Source organism: Coturnix japonica, chromosome 3, assembly GCF_054131305.1.
Source record: "Coturnix japonica strain WE chromosome 3, WE-NBRP24, whole genome shotgun sequence".
In the NCBI taxonomy this organism is placed as follows: Eukaryota; Metazoa; Chordata; class Aves; order Galliformes; family Phasianidae; genus Coturnix; species Coturnix japonica.
In genome coordinates, this window is record NC_140665.1 from 99,633,660 (window position 1) to 99,648,400 (window position 14,741).

General features: G+C 52.6%; 1 protein-coding gene across 15 annotated transcripts in view; it reads right to left on the bottom strand.

The window, feature by feature from the left end:
* The window catches only part of NCOA1 (nuclear receptor coactivator 1), a 135,918-nt gene that overhangs the window by 12,065 nt on the left and 109,112 nt on the right, over window positions 1-14,741 (bottom strand). For all 15 annotated transcript variants that reach the window (XM_015859674.3, XM_015859671.3, XM_085540919.1 and 12 more), the window contains 9 exon segments: window positions 13,033-13,210; window positions 10,671-10,850; window positions 9,370-9,465; window positions 8,846-8,986; window positions 8,349-8,496; window positions 6,277-7,624; window positions 4,339-4,513; window positions 3,062-3,247; window positions 328-454 (listed from right to left, as the gene is read on the bottom strand). In XM_015859674.3, coding sequence (XP_015715160.1) covers window positions 328-454; window positions 3,062-3,247; window positions 4,339-4,513; window positions 6,277-7,624; window positions 8,349-8,496; window positions 8,846-8,986; window positions 9,370-9,465; window positions 10,671-10,850; window positions 13,033-13,210 — 2,579 coding nt within the window.

The window sequence follows — 14,741 nt, forward strand, 5'->3', positions numbered from 1 at the left end:
GCTGCGTGCTGAGGTGCTGACTCCTTGGCTGCTCCACAGGGCAAGGACCTAAAGAGGACCTTCCAAATGGGGACAGCCAAGAGCTGCAGTGACATGAAGACACAAAACTGTCCCATGGCTCTTGAGATGCTGACCCCAGAAAGAAAAATGTGGGACGATTCTAGCTGCAGTATTGGTTAGTGAGGACTTTCAGTGTGGATATATGGAATTCATTGGGTCTGGACCAAGAATTGATGGTGCGTGCCCTGTTCACAGAGGCAGAAATTGCCAGAGCACCCCGAAGTCCTGCTGGGTGAGGTTGGGAAGCCGCCCAGCTGCAGTACTTACTCTTCAGGTTTACTCATCGTGCCTCGGTTCATGGGTGCCATGCTGTTGTCTGTCCATGGGATCTGCTCGCCCATGCCCGGCTGCCCAAACTGGTGATCTGGCACCCCCATCTCCAGCTCCGACATTCCTGCAGGGAGAAGAGGGTTGGGGAGGAAGTGTTAGCATGGCAAGGGGGCTTAGGCACCCTGAGGGATATGCAGAGAGATGCTGGGAGTGGACTAAACCACAGCCAAGGTGCCATGCCTGTGCCCAAGGCACACTGCCATGGAAGCACCGCTGCTTTCTGCAGATACATCCACTGTTAGAGGTAACATTCAAGAAGATTCAGAGCTCAGTCTCATACCCAAACCCAAAGGATGAACCTGGGCTTTGGGTGAACACCTGTGTGGCTGCTACGTGTCCTCTATATGAACCAACACTATAAACCTGTCTCAGTTCCCCTTTCCTGAACGCTTCCATCAGGTTTCTCAAGTCAGAGGGCTCGTTCTTGCAGGCCAGCTGTTAGCACTGGAGATTTTAGTTGGAAAAATCGCACACGCCCATTAGCATCTTCTGACTCTATTCTGGAGAAAAGTTAATTTGTGCAGGGAAAAGAGCCAATGCAATTAGATTAAGTTTAGCAGAACTTGGAGCCTGAGCCCAGGACGGGGAGATTTATGTGGATGGAGACTTTACATCATCCAACTCGAAATAGAACCACAGAATCATAGAATCAATTAAGGCTGGAAAAGACCTCTAAGATCACCCAGTCCAACCCCAGCGCGTCCTCACTGTACCCAATGACCACATCCCCAAGTGCTGCATCTCCACCGTTCTTAACACCCCCAGAAGATCAGAGAATGCCTGATGTCTTTATCAGGGAACTGCCCTATTTAGGACAAACACAGCAGTGCTCGCTGTCTTCCCTGTTGTTCCAAGGCATCCCCAGCTCCAGGCAATGACAGCTCCTGGACTGAGCCTGTTTTTATGGGCTTTACACTGAAACACAAGAGCCCTAAGCTTGCTCTTGGATGGAAGCAGGGAGAGGTGTTCCTTTACTTCTTGAAATGTCTTGGAAAAAAAAAAAAGCCTTAACGTTGCTTGGCAACAGGCAGATAAAAGCAGTGGCAGCAGTAGCTCCAGTGGGGCCGGCCCCGCGCAGCCGCAGTGCAGCGCTCCGAGCCTTCCCTGCTTGCCTGACAACAGTTCCCAGTTCTGATTCTGCTGAAAACTGCAGTTTTTTCCCAAGCAAAGCATCAGCCTGCAGCTGCCCGTGGTCATGGAGGAGGGTGTCACACTGCAGCTGCACAACGGCCTCGAGAGGAGGGAAGGTCACGGGTGGGACCCTGCAGCTGGTGCAGGGTTGATGCTGGGCACTGCTTGGAACGGGCAAGAAAACTGTAGTGCTGAGCGGCTCAGCAGGCTGGGAACGTTGGGAAAAGAGGGGATCTGCTGGAGGAGGAAAGCTCAGATGGGGAAATACAGAGCATGGGCACAAAGAACAAAGTGCAAATTCAGGCCAGCGTGCTCCCATATGTCTTGCACAGACATGGGGCCATCACAAAGGGAGATGCCCTTCGGGTAGCACATGAAACTCATTGGCAAGAGAAGCTGCCATAGGCAGGAGGTCAATGTCATAACAGGGTGTGCATCCACCTAATGCAGTGTTCTGGGCAAGAGCTGCGCTTACAGGTGAGCAGTGACACGTGCAGGACACAGGATGCCAGGGGACAGCAGCTCAGTCTCATCCCACACCATTCTTGCTACCACATTGGAGAAGCAGAGCTGGGTTGTTGCACTTCTGTGAGGTCCCTCTTCTAGTGCTAAACCCTTGAGGTGAGCTCATTCCTGCAGCCATGTACCAGCACAGCTGAGCTGCTGGGTAGACCTGGCCACCTCACCATATCACTGTCACCCCAATGTAACACAGGCACTCCAGGCTTCGTGGAAATCAACTCTCTTGGTATAGCCCTTGCTCAGAGGGCAGGGAGGCCCTGGTACGGGCTGCATAGGCAAGCTGTGTGTGCCCCATCCCTGGCAGTGACCAAAGCTAGGCTGGAAGGGGCCCTGTGCAACCAGCCCATGGCAGGACATGGATCTGGGTGAGCTTTAAGGCCTTTTCCAACCCAAACCAAGACACTTGAGGCACTGGCTTGCTTCATGCAGCTGGAAAGAGGAGGAAGGTTTGGGTTTACATTCTTGAGATGTCAGAGGGGCTCTTCTCTCCATAGGGATGGAGGTGCTCTCTCATGCTCTCTCTCATGGCATTTTTTGACTTCTTAGAAAGAAAAGGTGGACAGGAGGCATATTCAAGCCCATTTCTGCCACCTTGCACCTCTTCAGCACCCACAAGCATGAATGCAGAATCACAGAAGCATTCAGGTTAGACAAGACCTCTCAGATCCCCAAGTCCAACCCCAGCCCACCCCCTCATGCCCACTGCCCACTGTGTCCCTCAGTGCCACATCCCCACGGTTCTGGAGCACCTCCATGGACGGTGACCCCACCACCTCCCTGGGCAGCTGTGCCACTGCATCACCACCCTATAAGAGAAGAAATGTCTCCTAATACTCAACCTGAACCTCCCCTAGTCCTACTCAAGGCCATCACCTCTCAAGACTTCCCCTTGGCCTTCCCCGTTTGTAACAGGGAGACTTGGCCCAAAACAAGCCCCCCAGGGGAGAGCTTTCCCAGCACATCCCCTTTCAGCTGTCACAGCTGGCTGAGCAGAGCAGATGCCCATGGCAGCACGTACCTGTGTCAGGTGGGAAGTGGTTTGGTCCCGGCACAGTGCCCCTGCCCTGCTCGGCTGGTGCTCGGGGCCGCGGGCTGCTGCCGTTGGTTGTAGGGAAAGCAACTGGCCTGAGCTGAGCTGGTTCCAGCGGGTCGCAGAACTCAAAGGGGGCCCGAACTGCCTGCATGCCCTGCCCGCTGCTGACAGCTGCGTTTGAAAAACAAAGAGAAACATGTACGTATAAAAATCCACATCTCTCCCCACGAGCTCATCCCAACATCGCCAGCTGATGCAGAGCCCCACCAGGAAGCTGACACTGGGTACTCTGGGGTAAGGGAGAAGGCTTCCACCTATAATATGTGTATTAAAGAGGTTTGGTAAATTGCTAGAAGAGAGGATAAGGACTGATTCCTTCACAGTGAATGGGGATTCCTCTCAGGGGAGCGGCAGTATTACGAGTGATGCTCCGCGATGCTGCCTGTGTGCACTCCAGCTACGTTCTGCTGGGCATTGCTGGCTTTAAATCAATTAAAACCGCATGGGAAAACGATGCTGTTAAGCCTCGCATCGTTACAACTCTCATTTGCATGGATTTTCACAAGTTCAGCTGCAGCTTGCCAGCAGGGAGCACGTAGCGAATGCTTCTGTTCACACTCAGACCTTCTCTTCTGTATTTCTGCTGGGCGGTGATGCAGGGGATGGAATAAACCATAGACGTGCACCAGGAAACATCATAGATGGGACAAAGCCCAATGGGACCCGTCCTGGCTGCAGTGCTTGTGCTGGGGCTGGCAGGGGACTGAAGGGGACCAGTGAGGGTGGCACAGGGCTGCTGATCAGGACAGGCACATGGATGGGCTTCAGGCAACAGCACTGTAACTTGTGTGCATTCGTACAGCCAAGTTCATGCTCTGCTTGGTAAAAGACTGCTGGCCCTGTTTGCTGCTCACAACCCAGCATGGGGAAGCCAAGGAGCCACAGTTGGGGCCTCCAACTTTCTCCCTTGCTTGTGGGCTCCTTCAGGAGAAAAACCTTCCTTTCTAGGGGTGACACTGCTCACTTTGGAGAAAAAAGCAGGGTGTTTTCTTCAATTTTAACCCCTTCCCATCAGTCTTGACACTAAACCTGGGTGCTCTCAATCCCAAAGAGCTGCCTAAAAGTGACAGCAACGCTTCCAAACCTCCATTTCCAAGGGGTCAAACTGCTCAACATGGAGAACCCAAATCCCCCCGAGCATCACCTGTGCTCCCACCCCCCGAGGACCCCACGTGGGGATGAACCCTGGGGATGACACCTACGGTTGAGGCCGGCGGGGGCTCTGGGGGCAGTGCTGGGCTGCAGGGGGGCTGCCAGCATTTCAGGTTTGACAGCCACGCTGCTCTCACTCCTCTCTGGCCCGCATAAGCCCGGCAGCTGAGCAGCTTTCTCCAGTGATGGCAGGAGCTGGTCCAGCTGCTCCAGTTCGGCAGCAAACTGAGGAAGGAAAGGAGAGCACAGGTGGGTGAGTTTGATTCCTTTGCAGTGATACGAAAGTGAGCTCGGTGGGAAAGGATCGGCCCCAGATGACAGAAATGGGCAGCAACGATGCTTCAAATCAAAAGCACTCTAGAGCTGGTGGTGGCACTGGGATGGAATTAATCAATGCGGGGATAAACTCTGGACAATCTCAGCTGAATGCACATAGAACGATAGAATCATTCAGGTTAGAAGAGACCTTTAAGATCCTCAAATCCAACCCCTACCCATCTGGTTTCAAGCCCCTGCTATGTGCAGGGTCGCCAACCAGCAGCCCAGGCTGCCCAAAGCCACATCCAGCCTGGCCTTGAATGCCTGCAGGGATGGGGCATCCACAGCCTCCTGGAGGGCTTCAGGGTTACCATTCTGAACGGGTCCAAGGGAAAGGAGCCATCTCCAGATCTATCCAAGTGTGGCAAGAAAAACTGCAGAAGACAGCTCTGTCTGCTTGCATTACTTCTTGCTTTCCCTCCCCCTTTCTGAATAGGGACAAAAAAAACCTCCCAGTTTTCTCAAGCACTGAACAAAGGGATCACACAGGAGGAATGATGTCGGATCCTGGGGGGGCTGAGCCCACGTAGGCACCTCTGACATCCCCACCAGTGTCACATTTCTGTCCTGCCCTTGCGCAGGGCTCTGTCCCCATCCCTGCACTGCAGGAATGAAGTGATTCCTTTGCTGAAGAGATCCTGGAGGAGCACGGGGCATCCTCACGTCTCCATGTTCTATGAGCACCACCAGGGCTGGTGACCCCATCATCTCCCTGGGCAGCCAACCCAACCCGTTCCATGATTCTATGATCACAGCAAGAGATAACGAGTGAGATTCCCACTCGCCTGCAGGATCACTGACCATGACTCCCAGGAGGACTGAGCCCTTAACCCTATTAAGAGACTCGCTGCGTGTTGCCATTGGAGGCTTTGGGAGCACTCCGTTATTCACACCGCACCTCTCAGCCCCATTTGACACAGTCAGTAAGCAGGCTATCAGCCCTGCTCTGAATGTCAGCCTCTCTGTTCTCTTTGCTTAAAAAGGATTAAGCAGCCTTATCCATGTTACCATCTCCCCTGGCTTTCAAAAATAAGAAATCTCTTCTATTCATAGCTGCATGTAATGAATATTTATACACTCAAATCTCTATTGCGGAGATCTGTCACTGGATTATTCAATTTAATAATACTTTTAGGATAACTAAAAGGCCTGTATAATTGCTAATCTCAGCCAACAAGAGGGCAACAGATTGAGAATTCCCGGGGACACGAGTCCTGAATGTGCCCAGAGATGCAGAATTAAGAGCCCTTTCACTTGGCAAGGCTCACATAGTCCCCTACCCATTCAGGCCTGCCACCTGCAGCAAGCAGCAATGCTCCTTTCCCATTCTTATGCACCTCAGGAAAGCTTCCTCCTTCCTCTCTCAGCACTGCCTTGAAGCTCTGAGTTACCAAAACATGGGAGCACCTGTAAGGCTGGGAAGGACCATTAAGATGGTCAAACAGGACCTGCGTTTCATGGGCCTGATCCCCTGACTGCCCTACACATGCTGCATGATTGCACTCAAGATGATGTGCAACGGAGCCCAGTCGACTGAGAGTGACAGCAGTGCTACAGAAGGTGACACCAGTAGGGAAGGTGACACCACACCTGCTGGTGGAGCAATGGGGGATAACACCAAGAAAGCCTGTCTTTTTGATGGTGCTGACCCCAAAACAGAGCAGACTCACCTGGCCTTGTGACTCCAGCTTGACCTCCTCTGCGGCCGGCGGCTTGGCCAGTGGCACTGGGGTGGTGTTGCAGGGCTCCATCTGCTCCGTCTTCTCCACCTTCACCTTCACATCATCCAGGCTGAGGGCCGGGGCGGCGGCAAGCTCCTTCTCGTCCTTATCAAGCAGATAACGCAGGAGCTGGTGATCCTTGACATCCTTCTTTTTCATCGCATCCGACTCCAGCTTGATGTCCGGGGTACCCGGCAGCTGACTCGGGGCTGTCGGGGTGGTGGCGGGGTTGGGGACGTTATCCTTTTTATCATGCTCCATGGCCAAGGTGGTGATGTCAGAAGGGCTGCCCTCCTGAAGTAGTCTATGTAAAATCTTATGCCGCTCGGTCAGTGAGCTATGGGAGGAGGGACAGGTGCTGCTCGGCGGGTTGCTGGCACCCAGTGTGCCTGTGGTGCCTGCGCAGGCCAATGAATCCTTACAGCTCGTGTCCGCGTCCGCATGCCGAAGCTGCTGCTCGGCGGTGCTGGCCAGCAGCTGGACCAGCTTGTGGCTGGTGGCTTGGGAGCACTTGCTCTCCCCCTCCGTGAGCCTCTCAGCGCCATGCAGCACACCCGAGTCCAGCGGCTTGCCGTCACCTGTGCCGCCATCAGACTGGATCATCTCGCTCAGGATGGAGGCGATCTCCTTGCTGTCCTTGGACTCCGCTTTCATGGGCTGCATGCCGAGGCGGCCGGGTGAGCTCTGGGAGCCCAGCTGTCTCAGCACAGGGGGTGGTGTGGAGTAGCCCACCGGCGTGCTGGCCCCTTCACTAAGCCCCTGCAAAGAGTTCATGGGGGCGGTGGGAAAGGACCTGGAGCCGCCGCCGCCACCACCACTGCCACCCCCGCCACTGTTTGCCATGCCCACGGGGGAGTGCATGGTGGGCATGGTGGGGGAGAAGGGATTGCTGGGTCCCCGGGGCCGGGGGACCAGTCCTGGGCTGACTCGGTGCCTAGGAGACATAAATTGAGGCGGGGTGATCCCTGGGCTGTTCATGGGGGAGCTATTGAGGTTTAAATTGTGGTTACTGTTCTGGGGACCGGCTTGTCCCTGGTTTAAGGCAACATTGGCTCCTATCTGGTTCCCAGGAGAACAGCCGAAGCTCGTTTGGCTGGTGCTGGAGTTGCTGCTGTGGAGGCCGGCACCGGGCTGCTGGTTGCCAGGGTTGGCCAGCATGCTGCCATTGGAGGGAGGGATGGAGGGTGGCAGGGCCATGCCTTGCCCGGGAGAGATGTTGGGGTTCAGAGAGGGGCTGACCCGCGGAAGGGCCATGGCTGAGTTAGTGTTCTCCTGGGGGGACAGCATGCCGTGATCCCTGCCGGAGACAAAAGGGAAAGGGAGAAACACGTGAGGCCTCACCCAAACCTTTGGTATTCCCCGAATAGCTCCTGCCACCCTTTTATTCTGCAGAGATCTGGAGCTTGAAGAACGGCAGCCTGCAAACTCCAGATCTGTTTCAGTAGTGTGGGAGGAGGGCAGCAGCTTCAACACCTCCCCAGAAAGGGGACATAACCTCCTCCGGGTGCTGTGCTCCCACCTGGCCAGAGGACCCAGCTCACAGACCATTCCCCCCCTCTCCATCCTCCCCATGTTTCTCCTGCACAGCCCAGGCCCACAGACTCACCTCACCCTGTTCTACAAGTTCTCTGGAGCCTCTCCCTCCCCAAATATTTTGCCTAAGTTCTCTGGGCAAGGCAGAAATCTCAAGCACGTCTATAAAGCTTCACTTGAACACCCCGTGCTCTTTGCCAAATGGAAGTCATCAATAAAAAGCAACAGAGCTGCTTTATGCAGGTGTTCAGACCTGGATCCCTCATGGTCTAGTACTGGTGGTCCTGCCTGTGGCGGAGGGGCTGGAGATCCATAATCCTTGATGTCCCTTCCAACCAGGGCTATTGTGTGATTCTGTGACCACATCTCCAAACAACACCATGAGCCATGGTTGGAACGGGCTGGGAATGGGTTCCTCCATTCCTGGATCACATGCAGGCATGATACCAACCTGAGCACGGCTCTGCAGCAGTGGTACAGGAACGTACCTGTCAATGATGTGGATGCCCATGATGAAGGGCTGCACTTCTGGGCTGGAGGGGTAGCAGAGCTTGCACTTGGTGTGGGCGCTGAGCACCGTCCCGTCACTCAGGGTGAATCGATAAGATGGGCTGAAGGCTGTGCCACGTGTCATCACTGAGATAGGGACAACCAAAAACACAGGGATACCTTCAGCAACAACAGCAGAACCCCTCAGTGTAATGCCCAAATCTGGCCTGCAGAGATGTGCCTCAATTCTGTATTTCCCAAAGGATTCCCAAAGGGAACCCCATACCCAGCCCAGATCTGCTGCTCTGCAGCTGGAGGAGCTCTTCCAGCAATGCTCAGCCACCTCACCTCACCCTCCAGCACTGTGCAATTACTATTGCAGTGTTTGTTTTCCCAGAAAGCACTTATCCAGCAACAAGGGCTATGCATCAACTTGGTAGTGTAGCTACTGCTGCTCGGCACGAGAGGGAGAGAGCCGGTGAGAGGAGCTTGTTACCTTCTTGAAAGAGCTGCTTGGCGTAAGATGGCTCTCTGCCCTGAGGCTGGAAGAAAGCATAGATGCATTTCCGCACTAAATCTTCCCAACCCGTCCTGCCGGCAGCTCTCAGGGAGCTGGTGTCGATGGAGATGATTTTACCTGGGTGGAGAGAGGAGAACCACGTCAGTCAGGCACAGCAGAACGCGTGTCAGGAAAAGCAGGCAGCTGTGCAAGAAGGGTATTACAGCAATGGAGGGGTAGAAAGAGCCTGGATGCGCTCAAGAAGGATTCACAGGCTGCAGGGAAGCCCGCGGTGCTGATTAACTATCAGAAAGAAGGTCACCAAACTGCTTCAATAAAGAAGAAAGCAATATTCGGTTGAGAGCAACCCCAAATCTGAATGGTGACGACTGCCTCAATCCCATTGATCTGCAACCTCAATACCCCCTGAAATCAAAAGGAGGGGAGAGAGGCTGCATGTGTGATATGTTTGATCAGCCATGCACCCCCCAGCAGCCCCAGCAGCATTGCATGGACATTACCTGTGGTGTCTTGCTTGGTCACGAAGGATTCGGAAGGGGTGACGGCTGCTGGTCGAGGTAACCTTCTTGCAATGCATATCAGACAGGACTGGAAATCTGCCAAAGCAGAAGGAGAAAGGACCAGGAGAATGAGAAAGTCACACGTTAACAGCCTCCACTCGCAATTCAGAATGTTAATTAAAATAACTCTGAGGCACTCGACGGCCACGTCCTGCCCTGGATGTGTTTACCCCGAGCAGTCCTCCGGCCCTTCAGAGCACGGAGGCTCTCTGTAAACTATATGAAGTTTGTTGGGAGAGGTTTCCAGTGTTTGGAGAAATTAATTGTAAAGGCTTTTCAGATCTGGCAGTATTGTACAATAAAAGTCAGCGCTAAAAGCCAGCAACTGTCAGCTTCAGGCAAAGTATTTGGTCATAAAATACCATAATTTATTCCTTCCAGTCGTGATCTCCTGTGTAAACCGCAGTGGATTAATTCAGCTAATGTGCTGGAAAATAAGAGTTGGTACACAGAGATGAGAGCTACGGCATTTGCAGGGAAGCTCCTTCACTCTCCTGCTCTGAGACCTCACACCAGGAAAGCAGCAGCCCTGTTGCCACCAGGGTGACCCAGCCCCTCCAAAATCCTGCAGGGATTTGCTCTGGCCAAAACCACGCCATCAGCACGGTGCTGAGCAGCTCCTGGGGCTGGGAATGTTCCTGATGCTCAGGCATCTACTGCATGTGCTACCAATTAGAGTGCAATGACAGCCCAGGCTCACCCAATAATATCTTCCCTTTGCAGCCTGCTGGGAGAAGGTTGTGCAGCCAGCGAGCTTTGTCTGGTAATTATAGAACTGTAGGATCATTAAGGTTGGAGAAGACCTCTAAGATCATCAAGTTCAACCTCTGACCCATTACCACCATGCCCACTCATTGAATCATTGAGCTTTTATGGTTGGATAAGACTTACAAGATCAAGCCCAACCGCTGACCCATCACCACCATCCCCACCACAATATGTCCCTAAATGTAATCACGACATCATGAAGGTAGGAAAAAAACATTAAGATCATCAAATCCAACCATTCACCCAACTAAGCCATGTCCCTCCATGCCACATCTGTGGCATTCATACGATTTTCTCTTTCCTTCAGCAACAGTAACTGCAAGCTGTGCCAAAAGCTGCTTCTGGAGAGTCATAGAAGCCTCTTCAAAAGTCAGCTCGCCAATTTCTTGGTGAAAACCCTGGAGGATTCAACCTCATCCCCTTCTCCCCACCCTCTCCCCATTGCAGGGCTGGAGGTGAAGGCTCTGCCCTACCTTCTCCTTCCTCCTTGAATGACTTGGGCTGGGAAACGGTGAAGCACTGCATCACCTCATAGCGCTGCCGAGCCTCCTGGTTCTCGGTGCCGGGCTCATCGGGCGGTCGGATCAGCATCCTGCAGCTGAACGTGTGGCTGTTGCGTCGGGTCGCTTCCTGAGGCCAGGGAACTCCATTCACTGGGGTGGGAGAGAGAAAGGAGGAGAGGTGGTGTTATGAGTTATGACATATTGCAAAGATGAAGCTCCGTGGATCAGAGCTCTGATCTTCACTGCAGACCAGAAGCTTGTAAAAGGCTGGTCCTGCTGTGCCCACATTGCTGGGTGTTATTAAACCACTGTGATCTTGAAACACGGCAGCACAGCAGCTCCCTGCACAACAAGCCTTGGCACAGGATATCCAGACAGCAATGTCAGTGGGGTCCCACCTAAACCACAGCCAAATTTTCCACCAAACACTGCTATCTGTGAATGAACCTGGCAAATAACAGGAAAAAAGCTCTGCTGAATTCAGGCTGGAGGAGAAGCAATGCTGCAACCTGGGATACTCTCTTAGGGAATGGCTGGTAAACCCACCAAAGACTCCAAGCATGTGTCAGAGATCCCTGGTTCTCCTCAGAAGTGGCTTAACCACTGTGGCACATTTGAGGTCTCCCCAGGCACATGTTGGAAGGCTGATGTTGCTAACCCTCTCTAACATCTCTATGGAGATCCATGTTCAACTCAAGTGATTTTGCCACTAGCAGACTGTGAAGCTCTCGCACAGCCTGCCCTGCCAGAAGAGCCGAGGGGTTTGTAACATCCAAGCAAAAGAAAACACACAGCTGCTCCCAGGTAACCGCAGGGAAGAGACAAAGCCTGAAGCTCCATAAGCTCAAACCGATGCGTGCTCATAGATACAGGTGGTTTAAGACATCATTGCACTTACCCAGAGGGAAGACAACTGTGACACACAAAAAAAAACCAAACAGAAAAAAAGCCCTTTTTTTTAAGTCAAGTTACTTGGAAAAGGCGCGTTTTCTATTTGATAATAATGGTTATATCTTCGAAGGCATTAGTGGATGTGGTGATACGGTTCAGTGATGCCTCACCCATGTTATCCACCCAGTGTTCAGTGGAGGAGCATCACCTCAAAACCCTGTGCCATGGGGATGCATGAAGAGTGTGGTGAGAGGAGGTGCTGGCTAAGCCCCCTCCATAGAGTTACAGAATCACAGCATGGCCTGGGTTGGAAGGGACCTCAAGGATCATGAAGCTCCAACCCCCCGCCACAGGCAGGGCCACCAACTTCCACATGGGCTGCTCCCCATCCAACCTGGCCTTGAACACCTCCATGGATGGGGCATCCACAGCCTCTCTGTGCTACCCTTGCTGTAGGCAAAGCAGTCCTGGTGCTTTGCAGGTCAGCACCAGCCCTGAATCCCTGCTCAGGATGCTTTGAGCTCCGGCCGTTTCTTGGGCTTTCAGTTCAGCACTGACCAAAGAACTCTGAGCACATGAGGATTTTGTGGCTCATTCCCCTGCTGCATAGCAGTGCTTTCTTTGGGTCTACAAAAGGATGCCTTTGTTAAGTCAGTGAATAAAAGCTGCTCCTTCAATTGCCTCCAAAGCCATGCAAGTGCCTTTGTCGTGTGGCATTTCCTCCCAGCTGTCCATTTGCTTGGTGTGGGGAACCACCGTGAGCTTACAACACGCAAGTGATGACCAGCAGCACCCAAGTGATGGCCCCACTGATGCTGATGGAAGGCACTGAAACAGCGAGGCTGCGTACCACATCTATGTAACAAAATACAACGGGTTCTGACAGCAGAAGGGGACAAAACCCCTTAAAACTGCCCCGTTACAGCCAAAGCTTTGCAGCTGGGGCTTTAATGGAGGCTGCCGAGGGCTGTGGCAGGGGGGCAGGCAGAGGCTCTTACAGAGAGTTAAATTACAGTGCCGTTGAGTAAGCACATTATTTTAAAAATGAGCTTAAATGCCGATGAAGCGATATGCATTTTGGCAAGCAAACAAGAGGTCGATAGGATCAGGCTGGATTCTTTACACTAACTCACAAACAAAGCCCAGCAAGTCTTTCCCCAGCTTCAACTCCAGCAGCTTCACGGAGCTGCGGCACCGAATGCAGAAGTTTTCTTAGCGGTGAAAGACAGATTACTTTCAGAGTGCCATCCATTAGCGCTGCTATTTGTTCATAAATCCAATATTGATTCTTCACTGGTAGGATGTATTTCAGCACGTAGAAGTTTATGGCTCATTACCTGGGTAGGGTGTAGCTCTGAATTTCAGCGCACTTGAAACACTATACAAACGCCAGGCGGCTTTGCTGATGTTGGCCAAGCTTTGGGGCCAACAGTTTTCTTACCTAGAGACTTGGGCAACAAGTTCTTGACAAACTCGGTGTGATCCCCCACGTGCAGGATGCTGTAGACACTGGTGTTCATGAGCTCCTCCTGGTTGTACCCCAGGTAGCTGGTGACGTTCTCAGAGACGAAGACGATCCTCCCTTCGCGATTCACGACGAAGAAGAAGCCATCCAATGCCTGCAATGGGATAAAGGAGGTCAGTGTGGGGTCAGTGGGTCCCTGCGCTGGGACAGGGATGGGCCCAGTGCTGAGGACCCACGCTGTGACCATGGGAAACCTCTACATGCCTCTTGCCCTTCATCCCATCATGTTAATTATAGACCGTAGCTCTCAAACAGGAAATGGTAAGGACAGATCTCATGCATCTCCTCAGCAAATGGCCGCAGATAGCACAATATTATGGTTTTAAAATAAAAGAGAGGAGATTTAGATTGGATGCTGGGAAGAAATTCTTTACTCAGAGAGCATGAGGCCCTGGCACTGCCCAGAGAAACTGTGGGTTCCCCATCTCTGGAGGCACTGAAGGCCAGGCTGGATGGAAACCTGGGCAGCACAGTCTAGTGGGGGAAATCCAGCCCACAGCACAGGAATGGAGATAGATGGTCTTTAAGGTCCCTTCCAACCCAAGCCCAAGCTATTCCAACCCAAGGCTGGAAAAGGCCACCATGATCATCAAGTACCCACCATCAACCCATCACCACTGTGCCCCCTAAACCTTGATTCTAAGAGCACATAGTCAATGTAACTTCACTTCTTCCGACACAATGAACATCTTCTGTTAATTCTGCTCAGCTCTCCCTCTTCTCCCCATCAGCAACTGTTTTCCACCCGTTTTCCAACGTGCCCAAAGTTCATGGACACGGGCATGGGCCACTTGAATGAAGCCGAGCAGCTGACCTAACAGCACAGCTACAGCTGCACATACTTGATGGCACAAAGGAGTCAACACGAGGATCAGTGTTGTGGTTAGCCGAGGGGCACTAATGGTAACGAGGTATTTCATAACCGCTGCGGATCCTTTGCTGGAGATCAAATAACAGTACATTTGCTTAAACATGTTCTAAGGTCTGCGAGCTACACTGAGGACGTCTCTGCTTCTGAGTCCTGTGCCAGCAACATATAAACAAACCTTTTCAAAGGGCCAGAGCAGTCCGGAAGACTGATTTGGCAAGACACTGAAGTGAAGCATATGCCCGACTTGCTTAATTACAGTCCAAGAATTGCAGAGCTCCAGCATCCTGCAGAATAACTGTGTGTGTGTGTGTGTGTGTGTGTGTGCATTTAGGTTGCAAGTGGCAAACTCAGTTCCTGCAATCGAGCAAATGAGGACAAGCGTGTCCTATCACACAACGTGGAGCCCTTCTGCTCACTTCAACCAGGACGCAATGAAGGTTTTCAGCTTTCTGCCTTCTGCAGTGAGCTCGGAGCTGAGAAGCCCTTGAGAAGGCTGATGGCTGATTTACATTCTTGCAGACATGCTGCATCAGCTGAAATTATATCATACGAGCAGGATTGGATTTCCACCTTCCTGCAGTTTAATTCCTACCTTTCCTTCCACAACCAGCAAGCTCTTGTGCTGCACCACCCTGCAACCAGAGCATGAGGCTCCTTCCAGGCTGCACAGGGACATAGGAACCACATCACATCCCAGATTCCAAATATGGTCCTCACATCTCCAGTAAGAACGCTCACAGCATCCTGCCTGCAC